Source organism: Caenorhabditis remanei, chromosome I (genome assembly GCF_010183535.1).
Source record: "Caenorhabditis remanei strain PX506 chromosome I, whole genome shotgun sequence".
Lineage (NCBI taxonomy): Eukaryota > Metazoa > Nematoda > Chromadorea > Rhabditida > Rhabditidae > Caenorhabditis > Caenorhabditis remanei.
In genome coordinates this window covers 4,994,446-5,016,058 of record NC_071328.1, presented here as the reverse complement: position 1 = coordinate 5,016,058, position 21,613 = coordinate 4,994,446, and the positions used below count along the sequence as shown (strand labels likewise).

The following is a 21,613-nucleotide window of genomic DNA, read 5'->3' as shown; positions in this document are numbered from 1 at the left end:
TTTTAGTGTTTACTTCATTCATTCATCGAAAATGACTATTTGAAAATTGCAAAATAAATAAAATCGATTAGGAACAATGTGCACTTCTTCGTTGCTTTTTCGAGGCTCTCGAATTCGGTCTGATTGACCATGATTTGGATGTACAAAAGACACATTACAAGTAACCAATATTTTAGGAATATACACATTGGGCCAGAATTATATTGAATTAAAAAAAGAAAGAGTAAAAACAGCGCTGAAGTGTGCAGCTTACTTGAGTCGGGTAATTTATAAGAAAGCAGCACCACTCAACTCAGATCACAATCTTCTGAAAAAGAAAAAGGGCGTAAAAAATTTGGGGCGAATGTATATGAGGGGGAGAGGGAGGCGATTAAAACAATTCTGAATGAAAGTTACAATTGCCACACATCAAAAAACCCAAACGGAGAACATCTGAAATCACAGTGAGAACAGGTAGTAGACACGAATGGGTTGAAAGATGAAGACAGTACAAAAAGACAAGGCATTACGACAAATACACACGTTATCATGAAAAACACAATGTGATTTATGAGTTGCAACACTGCTTCTTCGGCGGTTCAGTTGGTGGAGCTGGAATAATAGTCCCACTACCACCACCGTATCCTTGTCGATCTGTTCCAACATGCTTATTCGACACCGACTTATAGATTTCAGTCAGGATGTTTGTGAAAGCTGCTTCAACGTTGGTGCTGTCGAGGGCAGATGTCTCTGCAATGATCATGTTTCATAAACATTTCCAAATGGTTGACTCACCAATAAACGAAAGTTGGTTTCTTTCAGCGTATATTTTCGCTTCATCAGTAGGAACAGCACGCAAATGGCGCAAATCACTTTTGTTTCCAACCAGCATAATGACAATATTTTGATCAGCGTGATCACGAAGTTCTTTCAACCACCGTTCCACATTCTCGTATGTCACATGTTTCGCGATGTCGTAAACGAGAAGAGCTCCAACAGCTCCACGATAGTAAGCCGATGTGATGGCACGATAACGTTCCTGTCCAGCAGTATCCCAAATTTGAGCTTTGACCGTCTTGCCTTCCACCTGAATGATACAAATTATGTACAGCTCAAAAGGATTGTATGGTTTACCGAAATGCTTCTCGTGGCGAACTCGACTCCGATCGTTGACTTGGATTCCAAGTTGAACTCGTTTCTTGTGAATCGGGACAGAAGATTTGACTTTCCGACACCAGAGTCTCCGATCAGAACAACTGAAAATTAAAAACTTATCGATTTTCTTGAAAAGTTTTCAAACAAACCTTTGAACAAGTAGTCGTATTCGTCGTCACGAGAGCCCATCTTCTCTGAAAAACTGTCAAAGATGAGAAAGTTTAGATAAGAAGCTATTTATATAGACGAAGAAAGGACATTGATCACATGATTCACCAAAAAACAAATGTTTTGATTCTCAAATCGATATTGGAGGAACGAGAGGTTGTTGTGTCTGACGATGCGATTGAAAATTTTATGTTCTGTTCCCGACCGAGAGAAAAACGGGAATGAGAAAAAACCGAAACCGGTTCTTCGCCTGCCCGATTGGCTACAGCTGGATCTCTACCTGATTCAATCTATCGAGAAAGGGAATAAAATTGAGAAAATCGCTTGCGAAAGATAGCGAGAACATGAACAAAACATCAATAAAGAAATATTTTAACTTAGGTTTTACATAAAATTTGTCCGTTAGTCAGCCAGAAGTGGATGGAAAAAGCGTTGTGAAAGAGTATTTGAGGCTTATCAGACCGAAAAAGGGGCGAGTTGAGCGAAGGAACTTTGTTTGCCGACACGATTTCGAAATAGTCTAACAAAAGTTTTACAACAAAAATCGATTTATTAACGTTTATAATGAAAAAATCGGACAAAAAATTGAACAGAACGATGAACAGAACCGTCGGGAACATTGTGAGTATGCTTTTTCTTTCGTGAAATGCGTGGGAAAACCGTAAAGTTGAGCGTAAAACAGGTCAGGCGCACCGGCGCAGCCACGTCGGTCCGAGGGCACGCGTCGCCAGCCGCGGCGCGTGACTTTGTGGGTCTCGCAACGACAAAGGTACCGTACCCCTCGGCAGCGGCGCTCCTCGGCATAACAATTTTCTATTTTTTCTTTTGGCCTAACGAATTTTTAAGAGATTTCAGAGCTTTTTTCACCAAATTTCTCAATTTTTTTCAGCGAAAAATTTAGAATAATTTTTTTTTAATCCGTTGTATGAATAATTTCTATCGATTACCCGAAAACTTTGCTCGAAATTTCCTTTGAATTTAATACTCTGAAATTTAAATCGTTGCTCCGTTGTTTCTGCTCATTATATCTTTCGAACATATCAATATATTGATTTTCAGGGTATCAATCGCCTGCCATGGCTCCAACGTAAGTAATTTTACCCTCAATGTCGAAAAATACGTGTTGATTCCATGAATCTGTATATTTTTCTTCTCCATTGAGCCCATTCCCGACAGACACAGGAAACTGAACATTTTTCTTTCAGCAAGAAAGTTCCACAAGTCCCAGAGACTGTGCTTAAGCGCAGAAAGCAGAGAGCCGATGCTCGCACCAAGGCTGCCCAGCACAAGGTCGTCACTGCTGCTGTAAGTGGTTTATATTTTAAAATTAGATTGCTCTTCAAAAGCACTGGTTTTAGGATCCATTATTATCCAAGCCAGCCGTCAAAACTGAGCTATAAAAATTATCTTGTTTTTGGGTGAGGCGTATTCAAATCAGAATGTGTCTCAATAACACGATGACAATCTATTTTAGGCCTTAAAAGTTATCGAAGTAATTTAAACGTGTTTTCAAATTTAAACGGTTCATTTGCAGAAGAACAAGGAGAAGAAGACCCAGTACTTCAAGCGTGCTGAGAAGTACGTTCAAGAGTACAGAAACGCTCAGAAGGAAGGACTCAGACTCAAGCGCGAGGCTGAGGCCAAGGGCGACTTCTACGTCCCAGCTGAGCACAAGGTCGCCTTCGTGGTCAGAATTCGCGGTATCAACCAACTCCATCCAAAGCCAAGAAAGGTAAACTATCAGTTTAAAGTTAAATTTTACTAATGTTTTGGTTTTCAGGCTCTCCAGATCCTCCGTCTTCGTCAGATCAACAATGGAGTCTTCGTCAAGTTGAACAAGGCTACTCTTCCACTTCTCCGCATCATCGAGCCATACGTTGCTTGGGGATACCCAAACAACAAGACCATCCACGATCTTCTCTACAAGCGTGGATACGCCAAGGTTGACGGAAACCGTGTCCCAATCACCGACAACACCATCGTTGAGCAGAGCCTCGGTAAGAATTACTTGTATCACTTTCGTTTTTAAATCGCACATTTTTCAGGAAAGTACAACATCATCTGTCTCGAAGATTTGGCTCACGAGATCGCCACCGTCGGACCACACTTCAAGGAGGCTACCAACTTCTTGTGGCCATTCAAGCTCAACAACCCAACCGGTGGATGGACCAAGAAGACCAACCACTTTGTTGAGGGAGGAGACTTCGGAAACAGAGAAGATCAACTCAACAACCTTCTCCGAAGAATGGTCTAACTTGTTCGTTGTTCATACCTTCCTTCCGGATAAATCGTTATTGTTTGACGTTGTTTTAATATGTGCATAAATAATCATGAAACGTGATCGTCTCAACTCGACTCATCTCGCATTTCATGAAGCGCGAGTCATTCAGATGTATTGTAAGACCCATTTTTAAGATTTCATTCCTAGACTTAGGTCCAACTCTAAAAGGAAGAACGAAAGTTCTCCCTGTTGAAAAACAGATCTCTGACTGCAGGATCATGCTTTCCAACTGCGAGATCTATACTAACATTTCGATACGCCTGATCCTCACCCGCACTGTGTCTACCGATGAAGTATAAGAATGATTTCAAAAGTCTTATTTCGACTAGCGTCCCCCACCTCCGGCAAAAGGCCAAAGGCATATCACTCTGGCCGGAACTGTATGTATTCAAGTGATACTTGTAATTTTAAAAAAAACTGCCACCTCTATGACTGAAAATATGCTCGAAATCGACTTTACAGTCAAAAATTCTGAGCTTTGACTTTTTTAGATCTACCGGATGTAAACTGTTTCTAAAATGTTAGATTTTTTATAAGAATTGAAGTGGAACTTATCGTTTTACTGTTTTTCCGGATAAATCGTTATTGCTTGACTTCGTTTTAATATATGCATAAATAATCCTGAAACATGATCGTCTCAACTTCTTGACTCATCTCGTCTTTCATGAAGCCCCAGTCATTCAGATGCATCGGAAGACCGCTTTGCTGACTACTCTTCCCAGAACTGTGACAGTTCCCTATTATGCTCCATCTTGTCTATTCTTAGAAACTGTTCTTCGAAGCAAATCTATTCCATATGATGTAGGTTGACAAAGAATTCAAATGATGTGAGTACTTGATTGTTACAGACAGTTCAATGCTCTCTCTATAATGTTCTTCCACGTGAACATTTGTATCCATTGATTGCTTCAGATGGTTTCTTTTTCAAAAATGTTATGGAAGGACTCGATTTTTTATTAGCAAAATATGGAAAAGTAAAGAGAAAAGATTTCTGTGAATTCCTCTGATATTTTTCTGTTTTCAGTCTCTGGATTCAGGTCTAACTCCAAAAGAACGTGCTCAAGCGTTGGCGTTGAGTGCTCTTCTCGACGAATTGACCTGGATGTTGGCCTATTCACGTGGACAAGACTTCTCGTGGCTTCGTGACGATCGGAAAATTATCGAGGATTTCAGTCTGATTCAATTGTATTTTTGGAGGAATTGGATAGTTCCACAAATGCAGAAAAGAGTGAGCTCTAGATTACAGATAGGGAATTCTGAAAATAAGGGAAATTCTGTATAGACGCGACGTCGAGTACGTGGATACGGTCTATCCGGGAAATCGGCTGGAAAAGAAGTGACCATTCGGACAGAGGCAATGTTGGAGGCGTTGGCTTCACTTCTGAATTCAAACAAGTACTTTTTCGATGTCAACGAACCGTCGTGGGTGGGTTTTTTCTAGATTCTCAGTATTAGCATGGCACGTTTCTTACAACCGCGCTCTACCGAAACCGAAGAAAATTGTGTGCGAAATTGAGCGATTCAGAGAAAAAGAAACAGTTTCAAGAGAATTTCGGTGGAGTGCAGTTGTAAGAACTGTGCAGAACTAATATTAGCTCGGCACAGTTCTTACAACTGCGCTCCACCGAAATTCTCTTGAAACTGTCTCTTTTTCTCTGAATCGCTCAATTTCACACACAATTTTCTTCGGTTTCGATAGCAGTTGTAAGAACTGTGTCGAACTAATAGATTGCCATAACAAAAATAGGGAAGTTTTCAAACTTTTCCCTTGAAAATTTGGAAAATTGAATAGTTTGGCGGAAAATTGCGATTATTTTCGATTTTGATGCAAATCTGAAAACTTCGCTCTCATCTTTGCAAACCCGCTCTACCGAAATTCCACGTCACATTTCGGTAGAGCGCGTTTCCCTAATCAGTCATCCGTGAAATATTATTCAATTCCGGTAATTATTTCCATTCCAGCTCGATTGTAAAGCATTCGCGGTGTTGGTGCAATTCAAGTACACTCCACTGCACAATGAGGCGAGATTGAAGCAATTTATGAAGGATCGGACACCGAATTTGGTATGTCTGGGTGTCTCTTTAGAGAATTCTGTTCAATTTGGTTTCAGATGACATTTGTGACGCGAATGAAAGAGGATTTCTGGTCGGATTGGATCACTGTTTCGGATTGAATTTCAGTAGGAAATTTATGCGAAAATTTTAATTTATATATATAGATTTTAATTGCTTTTGCTAATGAATGTGCTTTGTCTGAAAAATAACTTTTTATTCTCTATTAGTTCGGTACAGTTCTTACAACTGCGCTCCACCGAAATGCTCTTGAAAAATGTCTCTTTTTCTCTGAGTCTCTCAATTTCGCATACAATTTTCTTCGGTTTCGGTAGAGCGTGGTTGTAAGACACGTGTCGTGCTAATAAAACGTAAAACTGGTAAATTGAAAGCTTCTCTCCACTTTCCACGTTGGTTGAACAGTTATCAATAGAGCGCGTTTGCCACGCCACGCCACATTTATCCACATAAATCCTACGTGAAATCAAACAAAACCGGGAAGTTCAAATCTCCGAGAAATTCACCATTTCTCGAAATCATTCGTCCAAATCTTCATCGCACTAACTGATAGGTAAGAATTGGGAGTGTGTAACTTCGCTCTATTGCGGAAACTGAGGGATTGCAATGGGGCGAGGTACATTTCAGTTTGCGCTAAAACTGTAAACAAAAATCCTCAAGAATAGAAGATAAAAAGAGGGTTTTTACATCCGCGCTCTACCGAAACTGGAATAATTTCGGTAGAGCGCGTTTGTAAGAACACGGCCATCATTTCTCTTCCAGAAAGAAGTTAATAATGATACTCTTCATTCTACTTCAATCCTCAATTCTTGTTTTTCTCCTCACTGGATGTGGTGGAAAGAAGAAAAAGGCGGCAAAGACATCTGCTCATAAACAGAATCAATCAAAAATGGCTCCTCCACCGCCGAGTTCAGTCAAACCTCCTCCAGTGGATACTGAAGTGAAACCTCAACCAGAAGAACCTGTGGCTCCGCCTCCAAAGGCTCCAAGTCCACCGAAACCAATTGTTCAGGACGCCAAAATGGCTGAAATGGCACCTGAAAGTATTAAGGAAGATGAGATGAAAGGAGGAATCAAATTGCCGGCGCCGCCGAAGAACATGGTAAGTGCGCTCTATTGATAACATTGAGAATAGAGCGCATTTTTCAGAAATGCGAAAGTGATGTCCAGAAGCCAGCCGAGAAGAAAGAGGAGAAGGATGAGAAAGATGAGAAACACGATGAAATTATGTGATAATACTCCAGTCTCCTACTTGATAAATCTGCATTTTATATCTATTTTAAAAATGGATAAAATGCCTTTTTCTATGGATTTCAGGAGCCTACTGTAGGTCGTCGTTCACCAAAACTAGGAAAGTTGCGAGTTTATGACAACCTCTACCCACATTTACTTACTCTTACTCGTGGCGCAGCTGGGTGTGCGATTGTTTTGGTTCGAAAGGTCACGGGTTCGAATCAGGGCGCGTCTTAACTTTTTTTTGCATTCTTTTAAAACTCGAATAATAAAAACTTTGAATCAAAACACACTAATAAAACTTTAATATCTGAAGATTCCAATTATGCGTTTAGTGAAAAGTGTGAAAGAAAAGAAATACATTAATTTGATCTGTTCCTCCCTCATTCTTCTCTCCATCTGACCAGTTATTTAATTCGAGACAACACGGAAAAAGATGTAATTGGTCGATAAGAAACAACGAAGCGGCTCGACACTTTCTCTCGATGAATTCGGAATTCCTATTGAGATGAATATCGGATAAAAAGAACTGGTATATGGCGGAGTATAAAATGGATTAGATTTCATTCGAAAACTTAGTCTCCTTTCAATTTCAAATAGAGAGAATGAAGTCGTTAATCGAGGAAGACGACGTGGAAGTATCCAGATTCCGTCGTAACGCATTTTCAGCTGTTGCTCTTTCTACTTCTTGTATTCTTGCAATTGTCATCTTGACGCCAATTGCGTATCAAGCCATACAGAGAATTCATTCGAATCTTCTGAATGATGCTCATTTTTGTCAGGTTTGTGGATTTTTTTTATTTTCTGTCCGATTTTTGAATTGCGCAAAAAAGCAAAAAGGAATTTGGCCTCCCTGGGAATTGAACCAGTGAGCGTTCGGACCAAAAGCGAAAGCGCACCCACTTGCGCCACCACTGACAGAACGTTTAGATGGAGTGGAGCCGGTGATAAAGGCGTTGTTTCAAAAGATTGACTGCTCACTTGAAATTCACCTATAACGTATTTCAGGCACGAAACCGTGACTTGTGGACAGAAACGATGGAAATGGCGAGAAGTCGTGGAAGAGACGAAGAGTTAGTGGCCAGAACGAAACGAGAAGTCAAAGGAACATGGCTGTTCGGACAATACATTCCAGATAGATCGAGCAGAAATAGAAGACAACAATATGCCGAGGCGGGACCAGCTGGCGGAGGAGCTCCACCAAATGCAGAGTGTCGACGTGGACCACCTGGACCACCAGGAGATAGTGAGTTACTCTAATCACGGAGAAATCTAAAACAATAATCTGAAATTTTCAGACGGAGTTGACGGTGATGACGGTAAAGACGGAGCTCCGGGAACCGATGGAAAGAATGGAGAGCAGCCACAAGCGCCAGCAGATGGAGGGTACCAAGAGGGACCATCTGACGCAGTGGAGGCATGCATTCGTGAATGTCCACCTGGACCACCTGGACAGACAGGAGCACCTGGAGATAAGGGAGCCCGAGGATATCCAGGAGAGAGTGGAGAGCCAGGAACACCAGGAAAGGCTGGACCAAAAGGAAATCCAGGACCGTAAGTTGTAAAGGGAAATGGCGAGAGAAACAAATTTCTGATTTCAGCGCTGGACCACCAGGACCACCTGGCTACCCAGGTCGTCCCGGAGAAACTGGAGAAAACGGAAAGACTCTTGCCGGAGAAGCTCCACCAGGTCCACCAGGACGTCAAGGAGAAATGGGACCACAAGGACCTCCAGGACCCCCAGGACCACGTGGAAAAGACGGAGCCGGTGGAGAGAAGGGAGCACCAGGAGATCAAGGAAACCCGGGACCATACGGTAAACCAGGACAACCTGGAGAGCCAGGATCCGATGGATCCGCTGGAGAGAAGGGATCTTGTGATCATTGTCCACCACCGAGAACTCCACCTGGTTATTAATTTTTTGAGTTTTGAGATTTTTGAGAAACTTTATTTTATTATTCTATTTATTCATGACGTTTGGTTTTTTCGGTTCTTTTTATTGTTGCAATACGATGATAATAAATCTGTTTTCATCCTAGGAACTTTGAAAATATCATATTTGAATTCAGCGTGCCTAAAAACCCCTTTCCAACTCTCTTCCTCTCCGATCTTCCCATATTCGTCTGGCTCCGCCTACTTTCCACACATTGCATAACGACGCGCGGAACCCGGGAAGTGTCGGTACACGCAGTGAATGACCACCCGGCAGATTCCAGTCAACTTTAGCTTTGCGCTGGGGCGATAACGTGACCAATGAGGCTTTGCCGAGGTGCGTTTATTGCTGGTTGAAAACTTTTCCCAATTGCCCGCGATGACCCCTGAAATACGGGTGTCATACGCAATTTTTGAACGCCTCAAGGAGGCAGAAAAATGTTATTCTGAATAAAAAATAAATGAAACACTCTATTTTTTTAATTCTTATCTTAACGTGAATCGCTCTATTTTTGGTCAATATAAGGAAGTGAAATCAGTGGAAACAAGTTATTCCTACTCGATTAGAAACTCACTGCGAATACGCGAACAAATTTGCTTGTAAACGGGCTCGGAGAGGAGAAGAATAAGAGAAGAAAAGAATGCCCAACACTTATAGAACAACAGACGAAATAATTGCACAGCGATTGGACGATGGAAGAGATGTGAGTTGGAATTGCGCTCTATTGAGAACATGCTCTCTGCGTCTCCAATACTGCCATTACAGCGCATTTGCGACAGATTTCAATTGGAATGATTGAAATTTCCAGGTTCATCTCAATCTGGAGAAGATGGCTCTTCTAGCATCTGGAGCGTTCTCGAATGTCTACGCTGGAGTTGCAAGAACGGAATCGAATCATCAGTTGGATATTGCGATCAAAAAGACATGGCCACGTCATAAAGGAGCTCCAATGGAAGTGAAAATATTAGGAATTCTGGGAAAACTGAAGCATAAAAATGTGGTTCGACTACTGTACAGTTACCAGAAAGCTCATGAAGATCGTATCTGTCTTGGATTGATATTCGAGTGTATTCCATCGAATCTCCATCAATTTATGAAGGAAAACAATCGGAAAATCGATTCGGTCGAGATCAAATTGATCACGTGGCAACTGTTTCGTGGTCAATCGCATCTTCAGAAGGCGGGAATCTGTCATAGAGATATCAAGCCACAGAATCTTCTGTATGACACTAAGACTGGTCTTCTCAAGATCTCAGATTTCGGTTCTTCGTCGATTCAGTCTTCGAGAAGTACTCAGCAGAGTTACCACGTCACCAGATACTACAGACCGCCCGAGTTGCTCTTCGGATCGAAGAATTATGGATGCGAAGTCGGTGAGTAGGCGGGGGAAACCGGTGAAATCGACAAAAATAGCTGCTTTCAGACATTTGGTCATGCGGATGTGTATTCGGAGAACTCCTCAAAGGCGGAATCTTCTTGGCGGGAAAATCGGCGACAAATCAAGCGGAGATCGTAATGGATGCGATCGGAATTCCAACAAGAGATGATTTGAGTGCAATGAAAGTGAGCAGTTCGAAATATAAGGAGATCATGGAGTCGTATCGACCGGATCACTCGAAAGTGACCGCCAATTTCACGTATCTCTATCAGCAGACTCCAGTGAATATGAGGGAGAGAAAGAGTTCGGTTTTCAATGAGGTACTTTGAACCGTTTCGGAATTCTTTGAAATTTGAAATTTCAGAAAGTGGGTCTAGAAGATATGAAAGCGGCGACCGAGTTGATCCGACAGATTCTGGTTTACAAGCCGGAGAGCCGCCTCGCTGGATTGGAGCTTCTGAAAAATCCCTTCTTCTCTGAAATCATGAATCCCAACACGTGTCGTTTCAATGGCGAGAAGATTATTTGTCTGTCGAGACGAGACTTGAGAGATGTTGAGAATGGAGATGTTACGACTTCACTTGATGCGGGCGAATGAAAAGATCTGTACATTACAAGCAAATAAACTTCATCATTATGTGTTTTGTACATTGAAGAACTTTTTATAGAGGATCAGACCCAAAATTCAGCTCGCGAAGGCGTGGTTTCAGCGCGAGGCAGTAGATTCCAGAAGAACTCTGTCGTCTACCTTATGCCCCTAATGCGAGCCCGCTTCGGCCATCCTTCTCACTCAGAGAATGGATTAGAGTTCTCATCAACTCCTCTGTCTAACGCTTCTTGCCGCGCCGTCGGTGGTCTTGTTTCGCAGCAGCCGACACCTCACGGGTTCCGCCGGCCGCTATCTTTTGTGTGTGTCGACGCTCCGCCCACTTTTGGAAAGTTTTTGGCAGGGTTTGTTCTCTTTATCGCGATTTTGGGAGGATTTTGATGAGATTTTTTAAAGGTTCCAGCAATTTGTAAACAGGATTTATTGGATTGAGAAATAGAACAGAAACAAAGAATAACATACAGCAAAAAAATTAACATTTTCAATATGTCATTTTCAATCATCTTCGGCACTCGTCGTCTGTTGACCGATAGGCTTTAATGCGAATATTTTAACTGGGAAGATTTCTTTCGGGAATCCAGTCTGAATGGTTTTCTGAACCATTTCGAGTTGAGCACCAGCGAATGCTTCCATAAGTTCTGGTTCCGTTCTCGTCCAGCTGTGATCTTCTGTGTCGAATAACCGTTTTTCATTGTTTGTCACGTTGTCTTTTAACACGATGCAGCCGCCTGGTTTCAGTCCTTTCTGAAAATCAGAAATACGTTTTTCTTCTCATTCTGATAGAAACTTACAACACATCGCTTGAAAAACGCAACAAGATCCTCGTCAACCAGATGTCCGGACACCCACTGAATCCAAATGAGATCGTAGCGACCCTCAGGCGGTGCGAACGTCTGAATTCCCTCAATGAATTTCTCTCCAACACGTGGATCTGCTCCAATGTATTGGTCACTGCTGACGATGAGCTCCTCGACGAGATCTTCCATATCGACTTTTTTGAATAGAGGCATCAGGAGATGTTTGGTGACTCGACCGATTCCAGCGCCACAGTCGAGAGCGTAGTCGTATGAAGCGAAGAGATTCTGGAAAAAGAGATGGATTGTTAAATAATTATTAGTATTTGGCTGATTCTTCAGGGAATACTTTTTGACGAATCGGTAAATAATATCTCTTTTTTATAGATTAATGAATAGTTTTTTGTTTTTATGGTTTTGGTTTTGAGCTGCATTTTCCGGGTTTTTTTAACGGGAAAACAGAAAATGTTTTGCTTTTTCTGGCTTCTAAATCTGGAAACTAGGCACCGGGACATTTGGAAACTCCGACATTTCGAAACCAGAGAAACACAAACAATTTTATTTCTGAAAACAGGTAGTATTATGGTTTTGCATTCTGTTTTGGCGTTTTGGTACAAATCTAACAACCAGCGTTCGATCCCCACTGGTGACAAAACTTTTTTGGTTTTTTTGGTTTTCAATCTTTTGGCACAAATCTGAAGACCAAGTTTCGATACCCGTTTTTTTGGGGGTTTTACATTAAAAATTTCTCCGGATCGGTTTTTCTATCAGAAAGCACTGAAATATAAGTCTTCAACTTCATAATGACCAAATTTGCTCGAAAACGAAGAAAAAAAAAGTATACTGATTTTGGCGAAATTCACTTTTAGAACTGTCACATTATGGAACTCTGAGCACTTGTAAATCGATTTACGGGGTAAATTTACGAGGTTATCGGCTTACAAGGCCTTCAGTTCAACCCCCAGAACTCAATTTTTTTTGTTATTTTTTACTCGTTTCGCATCAAATTTCCGTAATAATCATCATCTCAACCTGCCAATCAAGTATCTGCAACGGTTCATAAATTTCTCCTACTTTTATTCCTAAATTTCATCGAAAAGTGTCAAATCGTTACCCCTCAATCTTCTTCCCTTCGTATTCGAAACTTGACTTTTCTCTCTCGAATTTCCAATATTCGAGAAAGAAAAGCCACCCAAAAATGGCGACAAAAAGAGAATTCGTCATGATGTGCAAACAAGAGGAATCTTTTGTGGAAAACAGATGTTATTGGAAATCAGAAAGAGGGGAAATCTTTTGTTTTCACTTCTCCAGGAAAATGAGAAAAGTTTCTGGTTTAATCAAGGGAAAATTTTCATTTTTAATTACATTTTACAGCCCGATTTCTGAAATTAATTCGAGGAAACTTTGTCCCTTTCGCTTCCAAATTTTCAGCAGAGACCTGACACATCAACATCATGCGTGACCTCATTACCTCAACCATCACAACGCCTACTAGTTTTCAGTCGAAAATATACGAAATTTCAGACAAAAACAGGTGTGTGTCACGTCTGATCACCCATCGCATTTCACGGTGATTCGATTCGGAGATGCTTCGATTTTCGAACTTTGGTGATGAAATGGAGATTAAAGTTTAAAGAAAAAAAGGACCTTTTTGGGGTGAAATTGAGCGTCGTCATACCGGAAAAGAAGGAAACTTCCGTGAGGAAAAGGTTGAAGAAGTTTAAAAATTGGAATATTTTATTCATCTTCGGTTTAAAAAGTTTTGGTAGTTTAATACTAGTATTTCAGTCATTTTCAGAGTGGTTTTCTTGGTCATTTTTTGAAAAACTTTCAAAAAACTAAGAGTCGAAAGCGTGGAAAATGAAGGGGTTCATAATCAGAATTCAGATTCTTTCTAGGTTTTTTTTTTCAAAAACTACAGAAAATGCATATTTTCGACAACATAGTTCAAGTTTTCCAGAAAGTTTCTGAATTTTGCTGAATTTTTTTTCAATTTCTCCAAAAACGCCCTCACTTTTTTCTTCAAACTCTGAATGAATCGTTTCGAAATTGTGATATCCGGAGTGTGCAATTTCTCGAATCCACCGAGCATTCCGTTCACATCTTGACTCGCTCGACTCCAGTATTCCTCGGCTTTTTCGTATACATCGTTTCCATCGTGGATTCGAGATGTCATCGTGGCCACGGGGGTACGGATTATTGCTCCTTGAATTCTGGAGAGTAGAAGACGTGGAGAGAAGGAGGAAATGATGGATCTGAAACAGAATATTTATTAATTGAGTTTGGGGAAGGTTAGAAGAAGAAGATAATGACGAGCAAGAGAAAATAGCAAGAAAGATCAAAATCGGAAGAAGAACTCTTTAAAATTCAATACTCAGAACCTCAGCAGAGCGTGCTTGCATTCTAATGGTTCGACGAAAGAGAAAATCTCGTAAAAGAGCATCTTTAAAAGAACAAAGCAATATTTCTACGGCACGCTTCTTACAACCGCGCTCTACCGAAACCGAAAAAAAAATTGTGTGCGAAAATGAGAGACTCAGAGAAATAGAGACATTTTTCAAGAGGATTTCGGTGGAGCGTAGTTGTAAGAACTGTGCCGAGCTAATATTATGAACCCATTTCCCCTCTGCGCTTCATAAAGACTATGAAAGAATTCGAGAAAGAAAGAACGGAAGCAGAAAAATCCATCAGAAAACAACAGTGCATGGTGATCGAAACTCTGACAATTGCGCTCTACTGGAATTTTATAAGACTCGTGGTGAACGAACTGACGCAGTCATTTTTCTCATGGAGCGCGTTTGCTACACCTTGGCATCGCCTGAAAATTTGATCTATCGGAACTCGACTAGATTATGCAGGTCGTCCACTGGAGTGCATTTGCTGCTCTCTTGTTTCACTTTTCCAAAGTTCACAAAACGCCCACCCAGCGTACTTTTGGCCTTCAAACTCATCGAATTTCACAACCTTCACCAACCATCATCAGACAGAAAAAAAACACCCGGAGAAACTCATAAAACCCTCTATTCTTCGAGACTAATTTCAAGCACACACTCTCAGTCTCTTTCACCTGAAAACCATAAAAAACCTTCTCTCTTCTTCTTTTTCAACCCCGTCCATCTCTCCTTTTGTGTCAACTGATAACACATCTGATAGCACCATACGTTTTTTCATTTCCTGCATGCACACAGTCTCTTTCTGACTTTTTGGCGCATCGACACTTTTAAAATTGGGGCTCCGCGAGCAGAAGAGAAGAGCTTCTTGATTCTTCCATTTGTGACGTCACCTCACACTTTTTTTTGTCATTTTTGATTATCCTCATCTTTCTCTTTAAGGGCACAGAGGTCAGCGAGGTCTCCGCCCTAAAGTGTATATTTTCGTAGTGTATGTCTTGTGACTTCTCTCCTTCATATTCGTCATTAAGAGCCCGTTGAGCCAAATCCCCGTAGGCTCCGCCCCTTCGTTTTCGTAAAGTAGGCGTGGCGTCGGAGCTCCTGGCGACGACGTGAAGCTCATTCTAGCCGTCAGTAAGCCCCACCGACGCCACCCCTCTTCAAGTCGAAGAAACCTGCCCAACTCGTGTATGATTCAACTTCTTTTCCAAAGTTTCGAAATAATTTCTTGACGTTTCTTACAGTAAGCCACCCAACAGCTCATTATGAAACTTCTGATCTTGCTCTCCTGTGTCGTCGCAGCCGTTGTTTTCGGTGAGTTTTGTTTTTCTTTGCAGATCTTGGCTATAAACTTCCGCTTGCGTAATGCCTCACTATTTCGTAGAACCGTCCTAATGAGTTGTTCAAAAGTTGAAACATCACAGAATTAGTATTCTGTAGACCTCAACTCCTGAGTAGTCGAAGAACATTCTAGAAAAGCGCAACAAAACGTCTAGCCGTAAACGTTTTTTTCCCTTTCTCCATCATCACACCTCCAACGAAGCGCAAAGATCTAAACTAGCCGATTGCGTGTGCGTGAAGCACTCTATGATCACTTAAACTCGGCACCCCTCTTTTTTAGGTCCCATCATTGAGCACACTCACGCAGGGAGGGAGGGGGGGCAGTAGTGCCTGACTAATGGGATTAGAATTTTTAGACCGGAAATAAAATTGGGATGAAAGAGCATCGATCTCTTTTCTCTTTTTCTGACTAGGTGATCAGATCGTTGATGTCACAGGGAGAACAGGGCTAGAAACTTCTAGAAACATTCTGAGAAGCCGCTCGAGCACTTCAGAATTCGATTAGGTCTATCAGACCTACTTGAGGTCAAAAGGGTAAATCCTCAAAAACGAAGCAGACATGAAAAACATCGGAGCGTTCTTTGTGAGATTATAGGAGAATGAGGTCACTTGAACTGTTAATCTCATTGTTTTTGCCTTTTCAGCTGCCCCATCGGCTCCAGGACTCGAGGAGAAACTTCGTGCTCTTCAAGAGCAACTCTACAACATTGAGAAGGAGAATGGAGTTGAGACAAAGCAACAATCGGCAGACACCTTCCTCGGATTCGCTCCACAGAAGAGAATGGTCGCCTGGCAGCCAATGAAGCGGTCAATGGTCAATGAGGACTCCAGAGCTCCACGTAAGTTCGTTCTATAGAGGATTCGTTCCAAAAACTGCCAACTAACAAAAATATGCCTATTTTTGTTTTGGAGTTTTTGTTGTTGATATTGTTGACTTGATTCGATTATTTTCTCTAAACCCGGTACTTTCCTTGCGTCATTCTCTCTTATCTCTCTCAAAAAGTGTGTTTGAACATTCAGTCGTCATTGAAATAGACGATGAGAAATCAGGAGAGAATCGAGAAAACCGAGAAAATTTTATGAGAAAATGATTACAAGTCACTCGATCGACTCGAGGAATGAGAACAATTTCAGCAATTAAGAGGTCACACAAAACCACGTGTCATTTTCAGTTCTCCACGCCATCGAGGCTCGTCTCGCTGAGGTTCTCCGTGCCGGTGAACGTCTTGGAGTCAATCCGGAGGAGGTTTTGGCCGATCTTCGTGGTCGTAACCAATTCTAATCAATCGATAAACTCAACATCGATTTCTCGGCTCGTTCTTCTTGGCTTCAATTCAATTTTAAATGAATTTTTGACTTAAAAATGGTTTCTCTCGACGAAAGACAATTTGCTCGCTTTTTCACTACTTCCCCTCCTCCTATCAGTTCGCATTTTTATTTGAATATTTATTTCTCTTTTTACTATTTTTTGACGAAGACGGATGTGATTTTGATTGATGTTAATGGATTACTTATTTGCAACTGAATAAATTCAGTATGTTGACAGAATTTTTGGGAAAAATTAACAGAATCTTGTAGAGACTTACTCAAACTTAATTATTAGAATGTCAAATATCGAAAGTATTAGCAAGAAAACCCGGAATTCAAGTCGAAAAACAGGATAAAATTTCAAAAAAAATTAATTTCTCGAGATGGCCGAGAATACGATTGCTGGACGGCCACGGCCCCCGACGGCGGAGTTTTAAAATTTGATTTTTGAAGAATAAAATAATCTAATTTTGTAATTTCCCAATGGAAAATACTAATTTTCAAAGAATTCCAGACAGTTTTCAGATCATTTTTTATTTGATTAAACATGAATTATATTTCAGCGCGTGGTTACATAATTTAAACAGGATAAAATCAGCAAATCGGGGTTAGAGTACAGTATGAAATCAGCGGAAAAGCACATATAATTGGAGAACAATAGTTGAAAATACGACAAGCTTGGAGACAAATAATATGCGAAACATGAAGAACGAATTTGTAGAAAAATAGGAAAACAGTAAAGCAAAAAATCTACTCGATTGGGGTTGTGAAAAATGGAAAATTGAACGGCGTGTGCGGAAGAAAAATAGTGAAAATTGAGAAGAAAAGTGTTTTGAAAAATCCCTGCTCGAATGAGTACACTATCCGGAAAAGGAAAAGCGTAAAAATTCGCGAAAACCGGTACAAAAAATGGGGATCGGTGGTAGGTGGGGGTGTAGAAGGAAAATGCAATATAATAAGCATTTTCAGTAGGAAAAATGAGAAAATTGGTTAAAGAATTCGAAAATACAATGACTATTATGCAAGAAAAAACATACAACAGCAACAGCAAAAATGAAGAAAAGAAGCATTTGGATTTTCGAAAATATGAAAAATTGGAAAAAGAAATGGAAGCAAGATTACAAATTACGCAACAATTTTTGTGACTTTTGTGGGAATTTTTTGATTTTTTTTGGATTATTATATGAATTTGGTTTTTTGAATGAAATGAGAAAAAAGTGAGTTGAGAATTGCGGTATATCAACAATTAAAAAAGAGAAAAAACATGCGAATCACTACATTTGGGGACGAAAGCTCGCTCTATCGCACTATTAGCAACAGAGCACACTTTCAGCAGTACAATCGAAAAACTACTAGTGAAGATGTTATTTTTGGAGTGTGAAAAATGAAAAAGAAGCAAAACAAAGAATAAAAAATATGAACAAAGCGATTTAGGTTGATTTTTAAGATTCAGTCGAGTGGTTTTCTCCATCCCTTCTTCGAAAGGCACATTGCATTGTAATTGCAAGCGGCACGAGTGTAATGGAACATTGATGCTTGGAAACGGGCCATGGCGACCATCATGACGACGTGGATCTGGAAAAAATTAGATGTAAATTGAGAAAAATAGGTGATAAAATCGTTTTGTGAGGGCGGTACTTGCTTTTAGAACTGTTACGATATGGAAATCCTGTGCAGTGGAGCGCATTTGCTTCTATTCAGTGTTGAATTTTTCGCCCTTTTTTCCAGTTTTTACCCGAAGGAAGGATAATTTATGACAGAAACTCGAATAATTCAAAGTTATCTTTTATAAATCATCATTCCTTTGGGTAAAAACTGGAAAAAAGGCGAAAAATTCAACACCGAATAAAAGCAAACGCGCTCCACTGCACAGGAGTTCCATATCGTAACAGTTCTAAAAGCAAGTACCGCCTATGTGAGGGGTGTTCGGTGGGGCGCATTTACAGAAAAGATTCAAAAAGCGCTCCATCTCAATTAAGTATTTTTTACCTTTTCAGAATCCTTGAATCCTGGAAGAGCTCTAGTGAATTCAGTAGTCAATTTGTGTGGATAGCAGGCGGCCAACTTAATGAACGTCTTGGTTCCCTTATCCAAAACTCGATTGATCTTCGAGTAATCGTAATCATCGACACGAACTCCATAGAGTCCTTGACTGTAATTCCAGATGGCTTCACGGAAAGAGGCAGTGTCAATCTCATTCTGATCAGCTGGGGATCCTTCTCCGGACGAGTTGGAAGCAGATGACATGTTTCCAGTGAGAGTTCTGATATGATCAAACATGCGATCAAGACGAGAAGTCATCGTATCAGTGTACTCATTCATTGTATTGTATACATGATCCCATCCGAACTCCTCAACTCTGAACGGTGCGATGTCCTTCTCTGGGCGTTTTCTGAAGTCGATATATCCAAAAGTGCGATCATGAGAGTAGATTGGATAGTCGCATGGTGGCTCTTTCTCCAGAATATCCTCCCCATTCTCATCAATATTTCCAACAAGAAGAACTGGCGAGTAGCTCTTTCGATGGGAACTGTAAGTGGCTGCTGGTGCATTGATCAGTGATTCGATAGTCTCTGTAGTCATTGCACACAACTTTGCAGTTGGTCTCTTCATTCCCTTCTCCGTCTTCTTCAGCTCACTGATCATATATTCCACATTCGTCTGCTCACGGTCTGCAACTTTTCGGAAGAACTCGGACATTCTCGCCTCCCAATAATCCAAATCATCGATATTCAGAAAGTCAATTTCATCTTGAGTCAATCCAACACGACGTTCCAACCCGATGGAGCAGACGACTGTGCACATTGCGTGAGTCATTGACATTATTCCGACGGCGTGGTGAAGAGAGCAAATCGAGAAGAACGAGGGTCCGGCGTTTGGTGAGCCACGTCCGATGAGCACCTGGAATGATGAGATTTAAAGTTTAGTAGTTACGGGATCGCTGGGAGCATACTTGACAAGGCCCGGCTTCAAAAAATGACTGTTTTTTCCAAATTTCTTTTTGAAAGTTTTTCAATTTTTCATCGAAAATCTGACCATTTCTGATGATTTTTTCAGAATTTTTTAAAAATTCTGAATGCCTTCGGGCTGGGCCCTGATTTCGCTGACAAGGCCCGCCGGGTCGGGCCTTGACAATTATGGAGATTTGCGTTTTAGTAGTTACGGGATATCTGTCTGGCGGTTCTAATTAGGCTCCGCTCACTTTAACGAAAAAAAGCCAAAAAAGAGGCTGAGCTCGTGATAATTTTCAATTTTTTTTCCAGTTTTCACAGTTTTAACGCTGAAAATCGGGTTTTCTTCCCTCAACTCACCGCCAAATTTTTCCAATGAATAACCCATGGCCGATGGCAAATCATTCGATTCAAATAATCCAATTTTCGATATTTCATGTGTGCCCAATCGACGCCAAGAATCCACATCGGATTACCGCCCTTCTCCAGAAACTTTCGACGGTGATGATCCATAAGTGAGAGACATCTGTGACGAGAAGCGGCCATGAGTGCGAGATAATGACGAGCCGCTGCTGGAATGTCACTGATATCGACGAACATATGACCATAGCTGCCGGTCATGTGTTTGTGAAGAGCTGGATGTTTACACGTAAATCGGAATAGACTGAAATTGAAAATTTAATGAAAAAAGTTTGAAGATTTTTCTGAAATCCTACCGATCGACTTCTGGAATTGGGTCGAAATTCAGCCAATCCATTGTCGTCTTTCGTCTCCGATTTGTGTTGCTCATTTTGATGATCTAAAAAAGGCGAGTTGAATAAATACTATTTGATCGCGACCCGTTTCTGAAAAATATTGAAATTTTTTTGAAATGAATGCGAAAAAGGAGAAAAGTAGAAGACGATGAGGAATAAAAGACAGAAAATGAGTCATTTTAAAATGGAGAAAATAGAGAATGGTATTACTTTGGCCGCCGATCACAAACCGCTTAATAGGAGGTGAATATCGGAGAGAAAATTGGAAAAATTGGAGGGAAAAAAGTATCTTTGAGGAAAATCTCCTTCACAATTCGATCAGATTAACGTGTCGGAGGTTGTCATCACAGAGAGAAGGAGACGATGAAAAGGGAAATGTCTGATGAAGAAGATCAAGCGAACCGATCTATAGGCAAACCACCAGAATGGCGGGGCGCCGAATCGAAGAGAAAGAGAAGGGCGAAAAAGAAGAAGATGATGAAAAGGGAGAGAAAATGATTGATGTGGAAATGGAAAATCAGTTGTAAGTAGTGTCTGAGAATTCGAATGCATAAACGAAAGAATAGAGCGAAAAAATTAATAAAATTGAAGAAAAAGTGAAAAGGAGTACGGTAGTTCCTGAAGTGTGCAATATTTGCGTGGCGGTGTTTGCACAGATTTGGATTTTGGAAAAAATCGTGGATTTTAAATTGAAAAAATTACAAAATCGTGTAAATATTCTTCTTTCATACAGGAAAAGATTTTTTAATCTGAAAAGAAAACATATTTTCCATTTTTCACAGCAACTCAAGAACATTTTATTTGTAGCTCGTTTGAATCCGAAAGTTCACAAATATTTCGTTATTAAAAAAATAAAATATTTCAAAAACTGACGAAATTCAAGCTTCTTTCACACTATCCAAAGATATCATTTTTTGAACTGAACTAAAAAAACGACCCTGAAAAAAGCCTGTGTGTAAAATCTCCCCAACGCGATAAAATCAAGATAAATCAACAAAATTGTGGTGACCTTGTTCGGCAGTGCTTTGAATTTTTTGGAATGATATTCCGCAGTGGAAAGCCAGTTTTGGAAAGCCATAGCGCTTTTGAATCAAATCTTTCAAAAAAAAACTTGTGCGTACGATCAAGATCTTTGTATTATAAATATATCTCCCCTTCTCACCAACAAAGATCAGATGAGCTCCATATGTTTTGTAAACTGGGGAATGGGAAAAGGGAATGAATGAAAAGGAGCGGGGCCGCCTAAGAAAACAAAAGGCAAATGTCTTCT

The 21,613-nt window shown here is 40.6% G+C and overlaps 9 protein-coding genes across 9 annotated transcripts; 6 read left to right on the top strand and 3 right to left on the bottom strand.

The window, feature by feature from the left end:
* Positions 1 to 547: 547 nt before the first annotated feature.
* On the bottom strand, positions 548 to 1,323 carry GCK72_000823 (uncharacterized protein; the record flags this gene model as incomplete). The annotated part of the gene is made up of 4 exons (XM_003109194.2): positions 548 to 729; positions 775 to 1,066; positions 1,114 to 1,235; positions 1,284 to 1,323. The coding sequence occupies 4 exons, from the start codon at positions 1,321 to 1,323 to the stop codon at positions 548 to 550; spliced, it is 636 nt and encodes a 211-aa protein (XP_003109242.1).
* A 1,055-nt stretch (positions 1,324 to 2,378) lies between these two features.
* GCK72_000822 (uncharacterized protein) lies at positions 2,379 to 3,556 on the top strand (the record flags this gene model as incomplete). Its single annotated transcript, XM_003109331.2, has 5 exons — positions 2,379 to 2,389; positions 2,508 to 2,607; positions 2,837 to 3,034; positions 3,083 to 3,299; positions 3,348 to 3,556. 5 exons carry the CDS (start codon positions 2,379 to 2,381, stop codon positions 3,554 to 3,556), a joined length of 735 nt encoding a protein of 244 aa, XP_003109379.1.
* Positions 3,557 to 4,267: 711 nt separating this feature from the next.
* On the top strand, positions 4,268 to 5,757 carry GCK72_000821 (uncharacterized protein; the record flags this gene model as incomplete). The annotated part of the gene is made up of 6 exons (XM_003109186.2): positions 4,268 to 4,384; positions 4,432 to 4,557; positions 4,608 to 4,811; positions 4,866 to 5,009; positions 5,546 to 5,647; positions 5,695 to 5,757. 6 exons carry the CDS (start codon positions 4,268 to 4,270, stop codon positions 5,755 to 5,757), a joined length of 756 nt encoding a protein of 251 aa, XP_003109234.1.
* Positions 5,758 to 6,428: 671 nt separating this feature from the next.
* Positions 6,429 to 6,886, top strand: GCK72_000820 (uncharacterized protein; the record flags this gene model as incomplete). The annotated part of the gene is made up of 2 exons (XM_003109396.2): positions 6,429 to 6,755; positions 6,803 to 6,886. The coding sequence occupies 2 exons, from the start codon at positions 6,429 to 6,431 to the stop codon at positions 6,884 to 6,886; spliced, it is 411 nt and encodes a 136-aa protein (XP_003109444.2).
* Positions 6,887 to 7,491: 605 nt separating this feature from the next.
* On the top strand, positions 7,492 to 8,803 carry GCK72_000819 (uncharacterized protein; the record flags this gene model as incomplete). Its single annotated transcript, XM_003109317.2, has 4 exons — positions 7,492 to 7,668; positions 7,895 to 8,132; positions 8,185 to 8,440; positions 8,488 to 8,803. 4 exons carry the CDS (start codon positions 7,492 to 7,494, stop codon positions 8,801 to 8,803), a joined length of 987 nt encoding a protein of 328 aa, XP_003109365.2.
* A 656-nt stretch (positions 8,804 to 9,459) lies between these two features.
* GCK72_000818 (uncharacterized protein) lies at positions 9,460 to 10,795 on the top strand (the record flags this gene model as incomplete). Its single annotated transcript, XM_003109211.2, has 4 exons — positions 9,460 to 9,522; positions 9,628 to 10,192; positions 10,243 to 10,517; positions 10,562 to 10,795. 4 exons carry the CDS (start codon positions 9,460 to 9,462, stop codon positions 10,793 to 10,795), a joined length of 1,137 nt encoding a protein of 378 aa, XP_003109259.2.
* A 504-nt stretch (positions 10,796 to 11,299) lies between these two features.
* On the bottom strand, positions 11,300 to 13,774 carry GCK72_000817 (uncharacterized protein; the record flags this gene model as incomplete). The annotated part of the gene is made up of 3 exons (XM_003109114.2): positions 11,300 to 11,548; positions 11,596 to 11,886; positions 13,613 to 13,774. The coding sequence occupies 3 exons, from the start codon at positions 13,772 to 13,774 to the stop codon at positions 11,300 to 11,302; spliced, it is 702 nt and encodes a 233-aa protein (XP_003109162.1).
* Positions 13,775 to 15,253: 1,479 nt separating this feature from the next.
* Positions 15,254 to 16,611, top strand: GCK72_000816 (uncharacterized protein; the record flags this gene model as incomplete). Its single annotated transcript, XM_003109116.1, has 3 exons — positions 15,254 to 15,302; positions 15,974 to 16,168; positions 16,502 to 16,611. The coding sequence occupies 3 exons, from the start codon at positions 15,254 to 15,256 to the stop codon at positions 16,609 to 16,611; spliced, it is 354 nt and encodes a 117-aa protein (XP_003109164.1).
* Positions 16,612 to 18,086: 1,475 nt separating this feature from the next.
* On the bottom strand, positions 18,087 to 20,378 carry GCK72_000815 (uncharacterized protein; the record flags this gene model as incomplete). Its single annotated transcript, XM_003109201.2, has 4 exons — positions 18,087 to 18,212; positions 18,627 to 19,538; positions 19,949 to 20,252; positions 20,305 to 20,378. 4 exons carry the CDS (start codon positions 20,376 to 20,378, stop codon positions 18,087 to 18,089), a joined length of 1,416 nt encoding a protein of 471 aa, XP_003109249.2.
* Between the last annotated feature and the right edge of the window lie 1,235 nt (positions 20,379 to 21,613).